The 19,843-nt window shown below is 43.6% G+C and overlaps 2 protein-coding genes across 3 annotated transcripts in view; one reads left to right on the plus strand and one right to left on the minus strand.

Moving 5' to 3' along the window:
- Window positions 1-2,066: 2,066 nt before the first annotated feature.
- On the plus strand, window positions 2,067-4,599 carry LOC139621472 (uncharacterized). Its single transcript, XM_071478004.1, has 6 exons — window positions 2,067-2,193; window positions 2,365-2,706; window positions 2,876-2,911; window positions 3,152-3,256; window positions 3,414-3,442; window positions 3,742-4,599. The coding sequence occupies exons 1-6, from the start codon at window positions 2,151-2,153 to the stop codon at window positions 3,862-3,864; spliced, it is 678 nt and encodes a 225-aa protein (XP_071334105.1). The 5' UTR covers window positions 2,067-2,150; the 3' UTR covers window positions 3,865-4,599.
- Window positions 4,600-11,484: 6,885 nt separating this feature from the next.
- The window catches only part of LOC139621470 (transcription factor 7-like 2), a 32,703-nt gene continuing 24,344 nt past the window's right edge, over window positions 11,485-19,843 (minus strand). For both annotated transcript variants that reach the window (XM_071477999.1, XM_071477997.1), the window contains one exon: window positions 11,485-11,777. In XM_071477999.1, coding sequence (XP_071334100.1) covers window positions 11,587-11,777 — 191 coding nt within the window. In that variant the 3' untranslated portion in view covers window positions 11,485-11,586. The remainder of the gene's footprint in view (window positions 11,778-19,843) is intronic.

Consider the following 19,843-nt stretch of genomic DNA (forward strand, 5'->3'; position numbering starts at 1 on the left):
TGTCTGCCTCCCTGCCACGCTAAGTGTGCAACACTAGCTAACGTTAGCTGAGGAATGGAGTCCGCTAACGTCAACAACTGACTCCCAGCACAAAACGTCTGTCAGATTTTTAATACTTCATGTCCAGTCTAACATTATTCATTCCTCTCCTAACTGTCAGTAACATCATCACTGTCTCAACACACTGCCAGACCCATTCAGTGCAGTGATTTCACAATATGACAAAGGTCTGTTCTAATTGCTGAAACATTAGCCATTGACTTAGTGAAATGAGTTGTGATGGACGCTGTTACGTCAATAATTAAGTGTGGCAGCACATCTTATTTATAATATTCTGTCTAGTTCAATAACCATCAGCATCCATCAAATGTAGCTCTGCTGAAATTGCTGAGCTTGGTAAACAAACAGAGATTGGTGAGGCTGGCAGGCTACCTAATACTGATGTGGCAGGTTTGCCACCGTCTATATGAGGAGACAAGGGGCAGAGCTTGTCAGTCTACTGCTCATTGACAAACTTCTCCGGTCCACTTTTAGCCTATAACTAGTTTGGTTGTACTTGACATTACATTATTGACTGCACAGGATACAGGGCAAGTACAGCATTTAGAGCACTTCATGAAAACCTGTTACCAAACTGAAACAACTTTAGAGGATGTGAAAAGTATTCTTAAATACAACAGATACAAAAGCTTTCAAATATATCTGTCTGAAGTCTCCTGATTTTAACAACCACACCAATGATGATCATTAAAAGAAAAACAGTCAGACCCCCCAGGATCACACTTCATCTAGAACAAAAGTCACTGAGTCAGATTAAACTTTCTATTTGGTGGCATGAGACCAGGCCAACAATCTACGCAATGAGAGAAATCTTACTTTAAGACTTGTTGTCCTCATCATCAAATTGATCATCACCTTTTAATGAACTGAACAAAAGTAATCTTACCTTCAACATTTAAATATATTACACTGACAATCAGACATACACTTGTGTAAAATCCACAGAAATACAGTCCAGGGTCAGATGAATCCACTTGTTTGATTTTGAGAAGGATGCTGGAGATGTTGGATTTCATCATAATATTTCCATTTTGGTATCCATCACAGTATGAGATCCAGCCTGAAACAAACAGCAGACACAACAAGAGATTGAGTGTTTAATGTAACAGTTACTGTAATAAGGCAACAGCAACAATTAATTCAACTCTAATTTACAAGTTTAAACTCTGGTGTGTTACTGGTGACATCACTTGGTGCTGAGAATAATTGGTTCAAAATAAAATAAGAAATAAATAAGTTAAGCTGAAGCTCCTCATTTCAATTTCAATACCACAAATGGAACATGAGCAAATAAATAAACTTTTATATAAATCAATTGTTTAAATTCTGGAGGGTTGGAGTTACCATTCATGTGAATATAACTGGGAGTAATTCAGTCTCTGTACTCACTGAAGCTGCAGAGAAGTAAAGCTGTTATCAAGGTGAAGGTCTTCATGGTGCATATGACTGCAGCGCTGCGATGTCTGTAAGTGAACTGTGTAGTCAGGGTGCTGTCAATGTCAAGAGGTGGAGGTGGTTTTGTTTTGGGTTTTTTCCTGTTTTGGTCAAACTGAAAATTGCTCCTGCTGACATGCACAGAAAAGCTGAGCAGCCTTAAGTCTTAGCATGTTTTTTATATTTTCAGTTGCTACAAATTAAATATCAAAACCTAATCTCTTCATCCAAAATAAAAGATACACACAACTTCTGTTTGCCTTGACCATAAAAATGATCAAATATCAGACAGCTCACTATTGAAAAACAGCAGCCAGGCTACAGATGTTAAGACAGTCGTCCTAATGCTGATGGTGACACTGATTAAAATCCCTTATGTAGACGTGTACATCAGATGCAGTGGGAAACCTGTGCTTCCAAACAACAACACAGTTTGAAATCTTCTGATGCAGGTAACATGAAGAGGCTTCAATTAATATTCTTACTTTTTGCAAGTGCAGGGCAGCATTAACGTGTCCATGCCACGTCTGGAGGGAGAGAGAGAACCACAAAAGGGCACATGAAGAAGAGCATCCTTCCTCTTTCTGTTGAAAACACAGCCTTCCTGGGCTCACTTCAGTCGCAGCCATTGCAGAGCTTCGGTCAAACACACAGTGATGAACTTTACCTTGATAACACCTTTCATTCTCTGCAGCCTCAGTAAGTACCGGAACAGAATTATGCTTTGTGCTAATGTTGTTATTGTATGTTGAGCTCATTGTAAATGAAACTTGTTTACTTCTGATATTCCTGCTGACTTTTTATTGAGAGATATCGTTCATGTTGGTTTGAAACATCTTAACCTGTTGTTGTGTGTGCTGCTTGTCTCAGGTTGGATCTCTGTCTCAGGGTCTGGGTTTCACACTGTGAGGGGCCGACCTGGCGAAGAGGTCACACTGCTGATCTCCAACATTTCCAAATATGAATCTGTGACCTTCTGGTTCAGACTGGTCAACAGAACCCAGATCAGCTGTATCTCTGTTATGATCAGGTCTGACAGCGCAGCTGAATTCTGCGATGGATATGGAAAGGAAAATTTTGAGATGAGATCCAACATCTCCAACCTCTTTCTCAAAATCAAACAAGTGGCTTTATCTGACTCTGGGCTGTATTTCTGTGGATTTTACACAAGTGGACGTCCAATTTTCAGTGTAATAGATTTACATGTTGAAGGTGAGATTACTGTAAAGTCTTTCAGTTGGTGCCTATTTATGGTTATGATTGTAATACACTGCACTTTCAGTTATTTTCTTTTTGCTTTTGAAACATGGTAAAAATGTGAACATGAGGTGAATCAAATATGACAAAGTCAAGACTAAATTCATCTTCATTTCATTGAAAGGCAGTGATGAAGTGATCGAGGACGTGAAGCCTAAAGGTAAATTTATACAGATTTCTGTGTCAGCTGTCAATCACTTCCAGGTAAAACAGTGAAGCTACATTTGTCACAGTTTTAAATGATCTTTCTTGAAGAGGAGTAAGATCAGTTTTTAAGTGTGTGTGAAGGTAAGATTATTACAAAATCATGTGGTATCCATCCCTCTGTTAAATCTGCCAACTAAATAGCATTAATTTTATTTTGTTAAAGGAGCGCGCTACATTACCTTTCTTTTCCCAGAGGCTGATGGAGTGACAAAGCTGATGAACGCGATCCTGGGTGGTCTGATTGTTTTCCTTGTGATCATCAATGGTGTCGTTATTAAAGTCATGAGACCTCCGGCAGGTACTTGTCTGATTTACAGATCATTGTTTTTATGCATTCTGCCAAAAAAAAAGATTCAGATTCAGATTAAAAACTACAAACTGCTTCAGGCCTGAAAGTGATAACATCAAACTTTAAGGAAAATGAACTGATTCGACACTTTGTTTCTTTAATTTAGCTGCCGGTGAGGAAGCACAACAACGTGAGGTAAAACAAGATTTATCACTTATTCTTATGATTTAAAGGAGCTATTTGTAAGTTTTGCTATGCTACATAGCATAACATTAGCATTAACAGCCGTTTACTTACCAGTCTCCAAGTTCAGCATCAAACTTCAATCCTTTACTCGCCAAGAGCTGTCTCCACAGGTGGAAAACGCCAGCGTCTCTATTATGTCTTTTAGTACAAAACTTACACAAAGCTCCTTTAAAAGTGGTAGAATCGACACGACAAATCAAGATGAGGATTTTTTTGACATCTGTAACTGTGTGAACTTTTACCGACAGGGTCTGGACTCCAGTGACCTGAGGGATGCAGCACTGAGTGCGTGTTCGGCAGCGATGAGAAGCAGGAGGCCTCCATCACAGAGAGAAGTGGAGACTCATGTTATTTACACTGCCAGCAAATAGACTCAGGGTGGATCTGATGCTTTTATCAAATTAATCTGCTGCTGTGTGTGTTCAAGATTACCAAATGAAATCATTTTCCATGTGCTTTTCTACACACTCTCTCTCCCTCTATCTTCCTAAGAGCAGTGTAGTCTGAGCTGGAGTTGTTCCGATACTAGTATCAGAAATGCCCCTGATCCTGCTGGAAATATGGGATCAGGTATCAGGCGAGTACACGAGACTATGCACAGATCTGATTCCACGTCATTTATGAATAAACTTCATAGTTTCACACCCGAATAAACCTGCCATCTCTTTGCCTCTCTAAAACAGCAGCCTACACTATAAGCTGCACTGTACAGAGTGGTGAGGGAGAACTGATTCAGGGTAAATAGTGTAACTTTAGCTGTTAGCAAAATGTCATTTGACAATAATTTACTCTGGAAAGTCCCACCAGTAAAAATACAACATGTATAGTACACAAAGCTTCAATTTCAGGGGGTGACATTAGTGTTTGGACAACTAGTGTAGGAACTGTTAGTTATTCCTAAATGTATTTATTTGTTTTTATGATTGTTCAAATTAGACAATAATATGAAGAGTCTATGGCATTCATGTATTTGTTCATGGTTTACAAAGAGTTTAACCCGAGCCACGCCATACAACAATGACAGCAATCATAGTAGCTTACAGCTGTTAAAGGTGGCTGTAATTGCAATAGTATCGGATCAGAACTCTGTATCGGCCAATACACGAGTTCAGGGAGGAACTGGGGAGGAAACAATGGTATCGGAACATCTCTAGTCTGAGCTCAACCGAAGTGAAAATTGTGAAGTTTTGTTTGAATAAAGTCAGAAATGAAGCAGTGGATTCTGGCTGAGTTTCCTCTGTGGGGTCGACACAGTGATCAAGTTCTCTTCTACAAACACTGTGGTGAAACATCAATATAGGAACAGCACATTGTAGCTGTGACATTAACGTGCTTCATGTTTGAATCAAACACACTGTGTTTATCTTAAGAAGGATGATAGTTGTATGATAGTTGTACACCCCTGTGTCCCACCCTGCAGTGTGGTTGCAAGCAGCACTGTGTGAATTAGCGAGACATCTATCTATGTTTGTGTCTTCACACTTCTGACAGATTCACACCACTAGTTCATTTTCACATTGTCTATAAACATGTGTAAACTTGTGAAAAGACGCCTGAAACAGTGACACTTCCACAGCCTCATATGAAAGCAGTCCCTCTGTTCCAGGCACGTGAAAGATCACAGCAAAACTACAGCAGGTGCAGCGCCCATCCGTCTGCACTGTGACAGTTCACTGTCTTCTCAATGCAGCTGCAGGCTACTGAACAAGACTAGGTCAGAACCTAATATATGGCTGGACCACGTCGTAGGCTATTTGCATTCTGCTGAGGTTTCAGTGCTGTGGACCTGACAGCTCAACACACTGCCACTTAAGAAAACACATGCAAATAGACAAAACACAAACAGATTCAGAAAACATCTTTATCAATTTGACAACATATGTGCCGCAAATACTAACACGAGCAAATAAAGAAACACGCTGCAAGTAGCACAGACGACGATGAACACAACTTGTTCAATGCTTTAGGAAGTCGAAGTTAAAAGCACTTATGAATTAGACAACACAACAGAAGTGTTTCCAGGGGACACAAAAAAGGGATGAACTCAGCTGGGACGCACTTGTTGTTCAGTGCTTTGTGACTTTTGAAGTTAAAAGCAATGACCAACAGGTGCACATGGATGTATTTTAATATATTTATTATAATATATCAATGGAAGTGGAATACAGTTTTAATAAACTTGATAATTTCACACTGGGATAAAACAACTGTTTTCCTTGATTGTCATGGTTAGAAAAATAAACTGTACAGAGAGTAGCGTACCTACCTTCATCACCATGGATACTATAATAACAGTCATAGATTGGTTAGGTTTAGGAAAAGGTGGTGATTTGGGTTAAAATAAGTTCTTCATATTTGTTTGGTTTGTGTTGTGTTTTCTTACGTCGCAGTGTGTCGAGCCCTCAGGAACACTGTACCAATAAAATTACTGTCATTTATTTTCTGTTTCTATCTCAGACAACAGAACAAGTATGAAACAGTAACTAAAAGATGACATGTTAACCAGCAGTCACCTCTAAGCTGCCAGAATCTTGATTTCATAACCATGACGTCGTCTGACAAAATCACCAAACACGTGAATTAAAGACAACGGCTGTGTTGTGATCTCAGCTGGGTTTACTTGTAAAATGAAATTCAGAGATGAAGTTAGAAGCTCAGTCACGTCAGCTGTCAGCATAGAGAGGTGTGTGCGTTTTTAAAGCTCCATCTCCTAGTGGTGTAACCTTGTCGCTCATGAGGCCTTCAGCTGACCAATGGTGTAACTCCATCACTCATTTAGTCACAGACACAGTCAGTCAGTCTCAGTTCATAAGGTTGTGGTGCTCCAGCCAAAACTGTCAGTTATTCATTACCATTGCTCCCTGAAAAAATGATCACGTCCCTGTAACGACTCAACCACAGGCAGAAATGAGTTGCACTGATCTGAGTCACTCAGCACAGCTCCAGTGAAGGAGCTTTCCAACAACTCTACAGATGTGACACTCACACGTCACATCTGTTTTATTTAAAGAGGAGGAACAGAAATGAGACATGACAAGATGCCAGAACACACAGTGTAGCAGTTCACAAAAGCTGGGCCAGTCACCACACACATAACTGTCCTCACAGCGAGAGTCACACATACACACATTCACTCACACACACACACACACACACACACACACACACACATAACAAAGTCAGAAAAAACCCAGTTGATTCCCAAATACAGGAGCTAGCCAGCAGAGAAAACACAACATGTAATAATAATAATAATAATAATAATAATAATGAGAAGAAAAAGAAAAAGAAAAACAGGAAGAAGACGAAGAAAAGAAAAACAGCATAAACAAGATAAGACACAGACAAGATAAAACAATAAATGAATGAATGACAATGGAAATAGATATGTAATTGCATACATGTGCATACACATACATATACACATACATACACATGTTAATACAGTATATACACGCATACACATTTATACACATACACACTCAGTCATATGTACACATGATAAGATAAAAAATGCATTATGTCCATTTTCCAGAGCTCCAGGAAAGGCCAGCCTAAACCAATGAGTTTTAAGTCTGTTGTCTGGAGGAGAGAGCTCCTGAGGTTAGGGCCAGCTACACTAAAGGCCCTGTCGCTCTTGGTGCACAGTCCAGAGGGGGGAGTGTGGAGTAGTTGGGTGTCAGAGGAACATAGTGATCTAGAGGGTTTGTAGGGCTGCAGAAGACTGGACTGAACCCAAAGCACTTTCAAAACACCCTCAGCTGACACAATCATTATTATGGTCAATCTTATAAAGGCCGTGATATAGCTTATGTTCATTTTTTATTTTGGTTTGAACATTACCATGGTAACTCCATATGAAATGACCTCAAATCATCATTTGGTTTTGTCACGTTTTACTGAAATCATGTATGAGGTCAGTTTAACCAACTGGATAAACAGAAAGAAAGACCCCACCTCTTCAGCTGACAGCACCCCTCCAGGAGCTCAGCTTCATCACTGACATTAATGTGATGAACTTGTCCATGATAAATTATCTGCAGCTTCAGTAAGTCCTGAATACATTTCTCTCAACTTTAATGCCAGGAGACCCACAAGGCTCTGACACCTTTTCCTCTGAAAGTATTTACGTTGTTAGTCTGAGCGCGGAGGTGGTCAAAAGAAACACCCACCTTTTTACGCTGAGACCTCTCTCTCAGGAAAACAGTTCAGTCACCAACATTAAAGTGGTGCAGTCCTACTGTACGCACAATGATGAACTTTAACGTGGTAGCAGCTTTACTCTGTACCTGCAGTAAGTACACTTAACTATTTTTCCTCAATGCAACAATTACTAACCTTTCTTCATCTGCTGGAAACTTACAAACTGTTCTTTAATAACATGATTTACCTACATTGTTTACCTGTTGAATTATAAGTTGACGAATACTTTTTGTGTGTTTCAGGCTGGATCTCTGTCTCTGTCTCTGAGTTTCACACTGTGGAGGTCCAGTCTGGTGAAGATGTCACACTGCAGTGTACCAACTACTCCAATACTCCCGGTCACATAATCTGGTTCAGACCGGACAACGGACCCAACATCAGCTGCATCTCCTCCATGTCCGCCTCTGATGGCAATGTTTCGTTCTGTGATGGATTTAAAAATGGAAAATTTAACATGACATCCAACATGACGACCCTCTTTCTCCAGATCAAAAGTGTTGATTCATCTGACTCTGGACTCTATTTCTGTGGATCTCGCTGTGGAGCTGACCAGAACGTTAAGGCAGTAATTGTCAGTGCAACATACTTAAAGGTTCAAGGTAAGACTGTTGATGTTGTCTTGTCTGTGTTTTAGTTGGGAAGAAGCAGATATGTACCTTTGTAGTCACTGTCAAAATAAGAGCTGAGCTCATGCAGAATAAGAAACAGAAAGTTAAATGTATTTATCTTTCTTGTAGAAGAGTCTGTGGAACCATCAACTGTGACGAGTGTGATCCTCGGTGGTCTGATTATTTTCCTCATTATAGTCGTCATTGTTGATTTCTGTGGATTTTACATGAATGAAAATTCAGTAATTGTCAGTACAACATATGTAAAGGTTCATGTCAAGACTTTTGACATTTAAGGATCAGCTGCTTCCAACAAATGAAGTCCAGTCTGTCTATTTATATATTAATCAAATCTTAAGCCACTGGAGATAAAGTACATACATGTACATAAAGTCTAATTTAATAACATCTCTCATAGAAAATCCTCATGGAACAACAAGCCTGAGTGTGATCCTGGTTCCCCTCATCATAGCTGCCATTGGTGTGGCTGTCACAGTCAGCAAACTTCAGCCAGGTACTTGTTGAAGAAAGTTGTGTCAGTATGATGAACAAGTCTAAGACTTCTTGTTTGTTAATGACAATTCTTTTGAAAAGTGGCAATTAATTGATCAGATGCATTGTTTCTATCTTTTAGCTGATAATCAAGAACAGAATCTACAACAGAATGAGGTGAGTCTCATTCATATTTTCATAAATTCATATTTTAGACTCGTCCAGTGTTTTATTTAAAGTGTTGATATCCATCAGAAGATATATTTGTGGTTTTAAGAACCAAAAACCATCTTGGTGTAGTTTCACATCTCGTCTTTCAGGCTTCTCTCTGTGGAGCTCTAGCAACAACAGGTCAGTCAGCCAATCAGAAGAGAGGCTCTGAGACTCTCTTCTGATTGGCTGAATGTTTTCTGAGTGATCAAATAAAATATAGCATATTTCAAACACTCAGAGAAACAAAATCCTGCAAGACTGGATGCTGGGTTCAGACACACCGCGACAGTGACTGCTGTGTTGTGACATCACAAAGTCACAGAAGTCCTGAGGGCTCGTTTTAAGGCTCAGTTTCTGAATACAGGCTGTGTACAGTTCTCTGTGGACTGAGGCTTTGATACCTTCACAGTATTAATATAGAACCTAGACCTGCTTTATCATAAAAAAAGACATGGACATCTCTCTTCATACAATATGGGACCTTCAAGGATAAATGAATGTTGAATGTCTTGTTTTGTTTTGTTTAAAATGTGTTGGAGTCACTTTGGCTATTTTATCAGTGAATGACATTATTTCATATCACACCTCAGCTGTGTAAGATGTGTGACCATAAACACTTTTGCTTCCAGAATCTGGACTCTGAGGACCTGAAAGATGCAGCGCTGAGTTTGTGTTCAGCAGCAACAAGAAGCAGGAGGCCTGCATCAGAGGGAGAAGTGGAGACTCGTGTTTTTTACACTGCCAGCAGATAGACACAAGAGTCTAATGTAACACACCTCATGCTGGAGCTGGAGGGAAAAAATTGAGTTTTGTGATAGATTCTTTATTCACAGAACATGTGCATTAATCCACTCTCTTTGTTTTGTTGTCTAATGAATACGACTGGTGTGCGAGAGCTACACATCACATGTTTGACAGGAAGAAACAGCTCAGTGTGGTCTGAGCGCAGCTGGGGTGAAAATCATGAGGCCTGTTAACTCCACCTTGTGCAAGAATAAAGTGTGAAATGAACTTGTGAATACTGGCTGACGTTTTTTTCTCTCAGGAAGACAAAATGAATCAGCTTCTCTACATTTGTAGAGCCTGTCAAAAGCAGATAGTACTGTACATTAGAACAGCAACTACATGTTTTAATTGTGACGTCAAAGTAAGTGTGTATAATGACATGCTAAATCTATGAGAAGTACATTTTGATGTTTGATGAGTCTTGGAGAACTTACAGCTTCATGCTAACGAGCTTAAGGACCAACATAACTTCCTGTTTATTTGCCACTGCCATAAGATATACAGCACACCCTGAACAACGGGTACTTACAAGGGACAAAAACCTGTTATATTACACATCTGTTGTTCAGCATTTAGCCCCCATCTACCTATTGTTACCTGTTGTTTCACTGTGGTGATAAAAAGCACTGTCTGTATCAGTGAGGGATCTATATCCGCATCATTAAAGGGGCTATTTGTAAGTGTTCTCCTGGTGGTGGTGATTGTAGCTTCGGCCATTGTTGTGTTTAAAAGACCTACAGTGAGTTGCTATTGCTAGGGTTAGCTAGTTAGCGTGCCAACTGCAGTAGATGAAAATACGAGATAGAGACAAGAGTTAAAACCAGTGCTGGAGACAGCACTAGCACTTTCTACACTGGTAGGTAAACAGCTGTTAATGCTAACTTTAGCTATGTAGCAATAGCTAAACTGACAAAAAGCTCCTTTAATGGGGTCTGAAACAGATGAAGCTCCTTGATCTCCAGGCCTTCATCTGCCCAGAGAATAAAAATACTTTACATATTGAGGTTATATTTTATTTGTATTTGTAGAGACGTGTAGAGGTGGAAATCACAAATCACTTTGATTTGATTGGAATCACTTTGTTCAGTTCAATTCAAAAGATTCATAGTCAGTGAGTGTGTAGCTCACAAGTGGTCGCAGCACCGCTCAAAAGCACGTCAGTACATAGGTCAGTAAGTGAACACATCACCAGTTACACAAGTCTGATGTTCAGCTGTATGGTAAGACTGAATGAAGCAACGATCACAATGATGTTCCGTCAGTTTCTGGTCCAATCAGTCACGTTCCATTCAGCACGATACAAACACAGCACATATTGTTCATGGCAGACTATGGTTGTTCTCATGGTTTTAATAAGCTTTTAATGTGGAAGAAACGAGCTTGTACAAGAGACTTGTACAAACGTTAGATAATAACCTTGTTCTATTCTCATTGCAGATGTTATTTTGCAGCCATTTTCCTCAGAGCATTGTCATTCCGAGAAACCGGATCAACAGAGGAACAGCCCGCCTCTTTACACTGAGACCACTGTCACTGGAGCACAGTTCAGTCACCAACATTAAAGTGGTGCAGTCCTACTGTACGCACAATGATGAACTTTAACGTGGTAGCAGCTTTACTCTGTACCTGCAGTAAGTACACTTAACTATTTTTCCTCAATACAGCAATTACTAACCTTTCTTCATCTGCTGGAACTTAACCTTACAAACTGTTCTTTAATAACATGATTTACCTGCTTTGTTTGGTTCCTGTTGAATGATAAGTTGATGAATAAATTACTTTTTGTGTGTTTCAGGCTGGATCTCTGTCTCTGTCTCTGTCTCTGAGTTTCACACTCTGAAGGTCCAGTCTGGTGAAGAAGTCACACTGCAGTGTACCAACTACTCCAGTACAACTGGTCACATACACTGGTTCAGACTGGACAACGGACCCAACATCAGCTGCATCTCCTCCATGTTGACCTCTGATGCCAATGTTTCGTTCTGTGATGGATTTAAAAATGGAAAATTTAACATGACGTCCAACATGACGACCCTCTTTCTCCAGATCAAAAGTGTTGATTCATCTGACTCTGGACTCTATTTCTGTGGATCTTACTGGCACAATAAGATAACAACTGTCAGTGCAACATACTTAAAGGTTCAAGAGGTTCAAGGTAAGACTGTTGATGTTGTCTTGTCTGTGTTTTAGTTGGAAAGAAGCAGATATGTACCTTTGTAGTCACTGTCAAAATAAGAGCTGAGCTCATGCAGAATAAGAAACAGAAAGTTAAATATATTGATCTTTCTTGTAGAAGAGTCTGTTGAACCATCAACTGTGATGACTGTGATCCTCGGTGGTCTGATTATTTTCCTCATTATAGTCGTCATTGTTCTCAAAACCAGGGAGCTTCGTGCAGGTACTTGTACTTTTTTTATTTGAGTTGCAAGTGCACAACTCTAAAGATATAAAACTTCCTGTTTGCCAAAAAAGTTTGAACAGTGATTTTCGATCAATGAACTGACCAGATGTGCTGTTTCTGTCATTCAGATTTAAAGACAGAGGAACAGAGTCCACAACACAGAGAGGTAATCTAAATGTAGCCTTAGATTAAGATCAAAGTCCACTTTATATGTTGTCTGGTTTTGTGTTTTCTCACAAACTCATTCATGAGAAATGAGTGACTAAATGTTTTCATTTACAGAATCAGGGCTCTGATGATCTGAACTATGCAGCACTGAATTTCCATTCAAAAGCCAAAAGGAGCAGAAGGCCTGCATCAGAGAGAGAGCTGGAGTCAAATGTTGTGTACGCTGCCACCAGATAGACTCAGGAAACATCTGGAACAGCAGCTCAGAGAGGAGATGATCTGCTTTTGGGGGTTTGTGTCAAAAAATGTTGAAATAAAGATTTTATGTTGATGCATATTTTGAAATCTCACTATACATCTGTATCTGAGAACCATCAACTGTGATGAGTGTGATCCTCGGTGGTCTGATTATTATCCTCATTATAGTCGTCATTGTTCTGGTTGTCAAAAATCAGGAAACATCTGGAACAGCAGCTCAGAGAGGAGATGATGCTTCATCATATCAATCTGCTTGTGGATGAGAGGAGTTGCCATCACTGTCAAAAAGATTTTATGTTGATGCATATTGTGAAATCTCACTATACATCTGTATCTGAGAGCAAAAGAATATGATTGTTCTTGGCCGTTAAAGACACTGATGACTGTTCAGACCCTCTTACAGTGAGTTAGATGGAGGTCTGCAGCAGTGCAGGAGTGAGTGTTTGACAGGAGGACACAGCACAGTGTGGTCTGACCACACCTGAGCTGATGAATGATGAGCTCTAAAACTGAGCTCTGAAAGTTTTCTGACCACAATCTGACAGAACCAGAAAACAATCAGCATCTACATGAGTAGTTTGTGGAAAATATAAAGCAGCATTAAAAGTAGCTGTTGATTCAATCACCTGTGTGTCTGTTTTCATTTGTCACATATCGGAATGAAAAGTAAAAAGATAAAGAAGAAATGTTGGTATAAGAACTGTCACTGAAACCTAAAGATGAAAGCTGAAGCAACGTCTCCACCACAGGAAGACTGGCCCTCAGCTCTCTGCACCATAAGCACAAACTACAGGGTCTTCTTATTTCCAAAGAATGACACCAAGAGATAAATCTTTTTTATTTTTTTAGGATTGAGTTGGGGTGGAGGGAGGTGGAGGGCTCCGTCACTGCTGTGGTGACACACAGCCTCTTGACCTGCTGTGTGACCTCCTCAGGTTCACACTCAGACGCTGCAACACAAGCAAACAACAACAGAAACACTGATCAGTCACTGAGACTTTGTAACACACTTTGAAAACCAGATGCTGCTTCTTAAACCTGCGCTGAGGAACATCTTGATCTTGATGCCAGTGAATGTGTTGCATCATCTAGTGTGAAGATGTAAACATGTATGAGTTGTATGTGAGCACAGTGAACATACATAATTCTGACTGCAGGACCAGTCCGGGTGTCGCTGGGCGTGGAGCCTCCTCTCCTTCTCTGCCTGCTCGTAGTGTTTGGCCTGCTCCTCCTTTGACAACGACTTCCACTGTGGACACACGACAACACACTGTCAGCGCACACAGCTACACTACAGGCACACTGAAATTTTGTTACTTCTAATTTATTAAAGGATAGGATGTCTCCTCTTTAGGCCACAAGTGTAACTGTATTAATTAACCATCAGCAAATATCCAAATAAACTTGACTTTACATTTACTTTCCTCAACTATTTTTCTGTTTGAGGAATCATGTTATATTGATAGTAGTTGATAGAGGTGTGTGTTTAGAGAGTCAAGTCTATCTGAGTTATAAAAACTAAAAACTACTGTTTCTGCATTTGAAAACAACACATTCAAACCTTGCTTTAAAAAAGAACTCATCATTTCAGCACTTACCTGCTGCATTCACTGACACTCTGGTTGGTTAGGATTGCTGGTTGAGGCGGCAGATCATGGACTATGATCCCCATTAAAGAATCAAGGCACTTGGATAGAGAGATCCTTTTTTTTCTTTCTTTAATGAAGGTTGATGGTCTTTACATCACTTAACAACATGTGTGTATGTCACACCGCGGTGAGGTCATGTTGGTTTTTTTTGTCCTGTCTCCATGTCTTGTCTTGTCATTTCCTGTTTTATTTTGAAAGATTAATTCTCCTCTCGTTTCAGGTCACTTGCCCTCCCTTGTGTGTCTTGGTTTGATTGTTTGATTGTTTCCACCTGTCCCCTATTACCATGTGTTTAAGAGTCTGCGTCTCCCCTTGTCTGGTGCCAGTGTGTCGTTTATGTCGACATTCATTCACGACGATCTAGCCTTCCACAGCGCCGAATCCAATCGGTATCTTGTTCCTTTTGGTTTTATTTCTAGTTCCTTGATTTTTGTCCCTCCAGTTTTCAGGAGAGTTTTTTGTTTGCGGAGCCTGATTTAAAAATAAAGACTTTTTTTGAAACCATCCTGCACCTGCGTCCAGAGTCCTTGCCCGGTTGTGACAGTACACACTGGCCAGAATGGACGCAGCAGGATCCGAGCAACTAACTGCGGCTCTTCGGGCACAGGGAGCTCGCCTCGCCCGTCAGGATGAGCAGGTGGCTGCTCTGGGCCAGGGAGTCAGTGGCCTCGCCCATAGCCATGAGGACTTCAAGGCTGTCGTTTCTGCCCAGCTAGGGCAGCTCACCGAGCGGATGGAGCAGCTCTTCAGTCACCCTCAGAAGACGGAGGCTGTGTCTGCTGCGCCCGAACCCCCGCCCGCTCCCACCATCGCCTACGCCGGAGCTGGAGCCCGGCTGGCAGCTCCTGAGCGATTCTCAGGAGAACTAGGACAATGTAAGTCATTCCTTGTAGACTGTGAAATGCATTTTGAACTCTCCCCCAACGCATTTCCCACAGACCGAGCCAGGATTGCTTTTATGATTTCCCACCTGGCGGGAAGGGCGAGGGCGTGGGCCACGGCAGAGTGGGCAAGGGGGTCCCCGCTCTGCAGCTCCCTCCAGGACTTCAAGGAGGCCCTTCATAAGACCTTTGACCCGGTCTCTACTGAACGGGAAAAGGCGAGGGAGCTGAGTGGGTTGAGGCAAGGGCAAGAGTCCGTATGTGACTACGCCATACGCTTCCGGACCTTGGCTGCAGAGAGTGGGTGGAACGCCATGGCCCTCTACGACGTCTTCCTGAAGGGGCTGGCTGCCCCCGTTCAAGAGCGTCTGCTGCCCCTAGACCTGCCGCCGGACCTGGACTCCCTCATCGCTCTCGCGGTCCGAACTGATAACCGCCTTCGGGAATTTGAGGCTCTCCGGAGAGGGTGCCAGCGGTTGCCAGACCGCTCACAGCACATCCCCGCTGTTCCCTGGTCTGGTCCCGGCCGAACATCATCAGATCAGCGCTGGCAGTTTCCTCCTGCTGGAGATGAGGAGCCCATGCAGCTGGGCAGGGCCCGGCTCACTCAGGCGGAACGACAACGCCGCCTCAAGGAGGGGCGGTGCTTCTACTGTGGGGAGCCCGGACACCTTGTGGCCGCCTGCCCGGTTAAGGCAGATCGGATGAGGCGCCAATCCACAGCTTCCGGGTCTGCTCCACGTAGTTTGACCTCTGTCAAGGTAATACACAACACCACAGTCCTTGAATTGGATGTTTTGATTGACTCTGGGGCTGATGAAAGTCTTATGGACTGGGAGTTAGCAAAGAGGTTGGGGTTGAAGACCAAGGCCCTCTCACAACCCATTAAGGCTAGGGCCTTGAATGGTACCGAACTGTTCACTGTTACAGACGTCACAGAACCGGTGGCCCTTACCTTAGACAATCACTCTGAACTGATGAATTTTTACCTGTATCACTCACCTGCACGCACATTGGTACTGGGACATCCATGGCTCGTCAGCCACAACCCCCACATTGACTGGCCTACGGGCAAGATCCTGGGGTGGGGGGAAGACTGTAAGGGGAAGTGCCTGAGGGACCAGACTCTTGGACAGGCTACCACAGTTATGAACAGTGTTTCTGTTCCTCCTGACATAGAGTCCCAGTACCCAGATCTGACCTCCGTACCTGCCTGCTACCACCATCTCAGGGAGGTTTTTAACAAGGTCAAGGCCACGTCACTTCCACCGCATCGTCCGTATGATTGCGCCATCGAGCTTATCCCCGGCTCCACCATTCCCAAGGGGTGTCTGTACTCAGTGTCAGGGCCCGAACGTCAAGCCATGAAGGACTACATTGAGTCGTCACTGAAGGCAGGGCTCATCCGCCCGTCCTCATCACCTGCTGGAGCCGGTTTCTTTTTTGTGAGCAAAAAGGATGGGTCCTTAAGACCATGTATTGATTACAGCCCCCTCAATGACATTACAATAAAGAATCGCTATCCACTCCCTTTAATGTCGTCTGTGTTTGATCAGCTTCAGCAGGCCATGGTTTTTACTAAGCTTGATCTACGCAACGCTTACCACCTAGTTCGAATAAGGGAGGGGGACGAATGGAAGACTGGGTTTAATACTCCCAGCGGCCACTATGAATATCTGGTCATGCCTTTCGGCCTCACTAATGCCCCTGCTGTCTTTCAGGCCATGATCAACGATGTGCTCAGAGACTTTCTCGACCAGTTTGTCTACGTCTATTTGGATGACATATTAATCTACTCACCAGACCTTGACACTCATAAACAGCATGTTAACCGAGTCCTTAAGCGTCTTCTTGACAATCACCTGTATGTCAAAGCTGAGAAGAGCGAGTTCCATGCCGATACCATCTCCTTCCTGGGCTTCATTGTAGCCCCTGGAAGGGTGCAGATGGATCCGGCTAAAGTGAGCGCTGTGGCCGACGCCGGATAGCCGCAAGAAGGTTCAGCAGTTCCTGGGGTTTGCTAACTTCTACAGGCGGTTCATCAGGGGCTTTAGCGCAATAGCTGCTCCTCTCCACTCTCTGACCTCTCCCCAGGTTCGATTCATCTGGACCCCGGAGGCGGAGGAAGCGTTCCAGGCCCTCAAGCACCGCTTCACCTCGGCGCCCATTCTCACCTTGCCGGATCCACAGCGTCAATTCGTGGTGGAGGTTGATGCATCTAATGTAGGGATCGGGGCGATCCTGTCTCAGCGATCAGAGGTGGATGGCAAGATGCATCCCTGCGCCTTTCTGTCCCGGCGATTGAGTTCCGCGGAAAGGAACTATGACGTTGGCAACCGGGAACTGCTGGCGGTCAAGGTCGCCTTGGAGGAGTGGAGACACTGGCTGGAGGGGGCCCAGCATCCGTTCATTGTGTGGACCGATCACAAGAATCTTGAGTATATCAGACAGGCCAAGAGACTAAATTCACGCCAGGCCAGGTGGGCATTGTTTTTCAACCGTTTTTGCTTCACGTTGTCTTACAGGCCGGGGTCCCGGAATGTCAAACCAGACGCCCTGTCACGCGTCTACGACCCGGAGCCTGTTGCCAAGGAACCAGAACCCATCCTCCCACTTAACCGTGTGGTTGGAGTGGTTACTTGGCAGATAGAACAGGAGGTGAAGCAAGCGAATGGTGAGACGCCTCCGCCCAGTGGGTGCCCAGAACATCGTTTGTTTGTCCCTGTTGAATTGCGCCCACGGGTAATTCATTGGGCTCACACCTCGCTGCTCACCTGCCATCCGGGAGTCCGGAGAACCATGTTCGCCATCTCCCAACGGTTCTGGTGGCCTTCGATGGAGGCGGGGGTCCGGGAGTACATCGAGGCTTGTTCGGTCTGTGCTCGCAACAAATCGTCCTCCGGGTCACGCATGGGACTCTTGCAACCTTTGCCGATCCCCTCCAGACCGTGGTCAGACATCTCTATGGACTTCATCACGGGACTCCCGGTCTCGAAAGGTAACACCACAGTCCTGACTGTGGTGGATCGCTTTTCCAAGATGGCACATTTCATCGCTTTGCCCAAGCTGCCCTCAGCTAAAGAAACTGCTGTAATTATGATGCAGAACATTTTCAGGATCCATGGGTTTCCTAAGGACGTCGTGTCTGACCGGGGGCCCCAATTCGTTTCCCGGTTCTGGAGGGAGTTCTGTCGACTCATCGGTGCCACTGCGAGTCTGACGTCCGGATATCACCCAGAGGCCAACGGCCAGACCGAACGCCTCAACCAGCAGCTGGAAACTGGCCTCCGATGCCTGGTTTCCCAGAACCCGACTTTGTGGAGCACCTATCTGGTCTGGGTGGAATTTGCCCACAATTCTTTGCCCACCTCAGCCACTGGTTTCTCCCCCTTCAAGTGTGCCTATGGCTACCAGTCTCCTGTATTTTCTGACTTGGAGCCAGAAGTGTCGGTTCCCTCCGCCCACGCCCTGGTTCGTCGCTGCCACCGCATCTGGGCCGCTGCCCGCCAGGTGCTCATCCGTCAGGGGGACAGAGTCAAAAGGGCAGCGGACCAAAAACGCCGTCCCGCACCAGCGTATCGGCCCGGGCAGAGAGTGTGGTTGTCAGCCAAGGATCTTCACCTCAAGGTTCCCTCTAGGAAGCTGGCCCCGCGGTTCGTGGGTCCTTTCCCCATCACCAAGGTCATCAGTCCAGCTGCCATCCGTCTCCGTCTGCCCAGGACCCTCCGTGTCCACCCCACTTTTCACGTCAGTCAGGTTAAGCCCGCTAAGGAGAGTTCCATGGTTCCGGCCGCCAAGCCCCCACCGCCTCTGGAAGCAGCTGATGGGAGTCCACTTTATAGAGTGAAGAGACTGTTAGCTGTGCGCAACAGAGGCCGGGGAAAACAGTTTTTGGTGGACTGGGAGGGGTACGGTCCAGAGGAGAGACAGTGGATTCCTCGGAGTTATATAGACGACCCTTCCCTTATTCAGGACTTTTATAGGAGCCATCCAGAGTTGCCTGGTCCGTCAGGTGTCGGCCCTAGAAGGGGGGGTTCTGTCACACCGCGGTGAGGTCATGTTGGTTTTTTTTTGTCCTGTCTCCATGTCTTGTCATTTCCTGTTTTATTTTGAAAGATTAATTCTCCTCTCGTTTCAGGTCACTTGCCCTCCCTTGTGTGTCTTGGTTTGATTGTTTGTTTCCACCTGTCCCCTATTACCATGTGTTTAAGAGTCTGCGTCTCCCCTTGTCTGGTGCCAGTGTGTCGTTTATGTCGACATTCATTCACGACGATCTAGCCTTCCACAGTGCCGAATCCAATCGGTATCTTGTTCCTTTTGGTTTTATTTCTAGTTCCTTGATTTTTGTCCCTCCAGTTTTCAGGAGAGTTTTTTGTTTGCGGAGCCTGATTTAAAAAATAAAGACTTTTTTTGAAACCATCCTGCACCTGCGTCCAGAGTCCTTGCCTGGTTGTGACAGTGTATGTGTGTGTGTGTGTGTGTTGTGCTCTGAAAATATACAGAAAAGCAATACAATGTATTAGAAATTATGCTCAGAATATTATTCAACAATTAGATTTGAACATTAATAAATAAACTGCCATATGGCCTGAAGTACACCAGTAATATTCCTTTAACTGCAACTTAAGCATAATACAGCAACAGAAATGTAATGTCAGTGGTGGAGAAAACTGTACAATTTCCAACATAAC

Source organism: Trachinotus anak, unplaced genomic scaffold (assembly GCF_046630095.1).
Source record: "Trachinotus anak isolate AG129_WGS33_773 ecotype Australia unplaced genomic scaffold, CSIRO_AGI_Tana_v1 ptg000005l, whole genome shotgun sequence".
Classification (NCBI taxonomy): domain Eukaryota; kingdom Metazoa; phylum Chordata; class Actinopteri; order Carangiformes; family Carangidae; genus Trachinotus; species Trachinotus anak.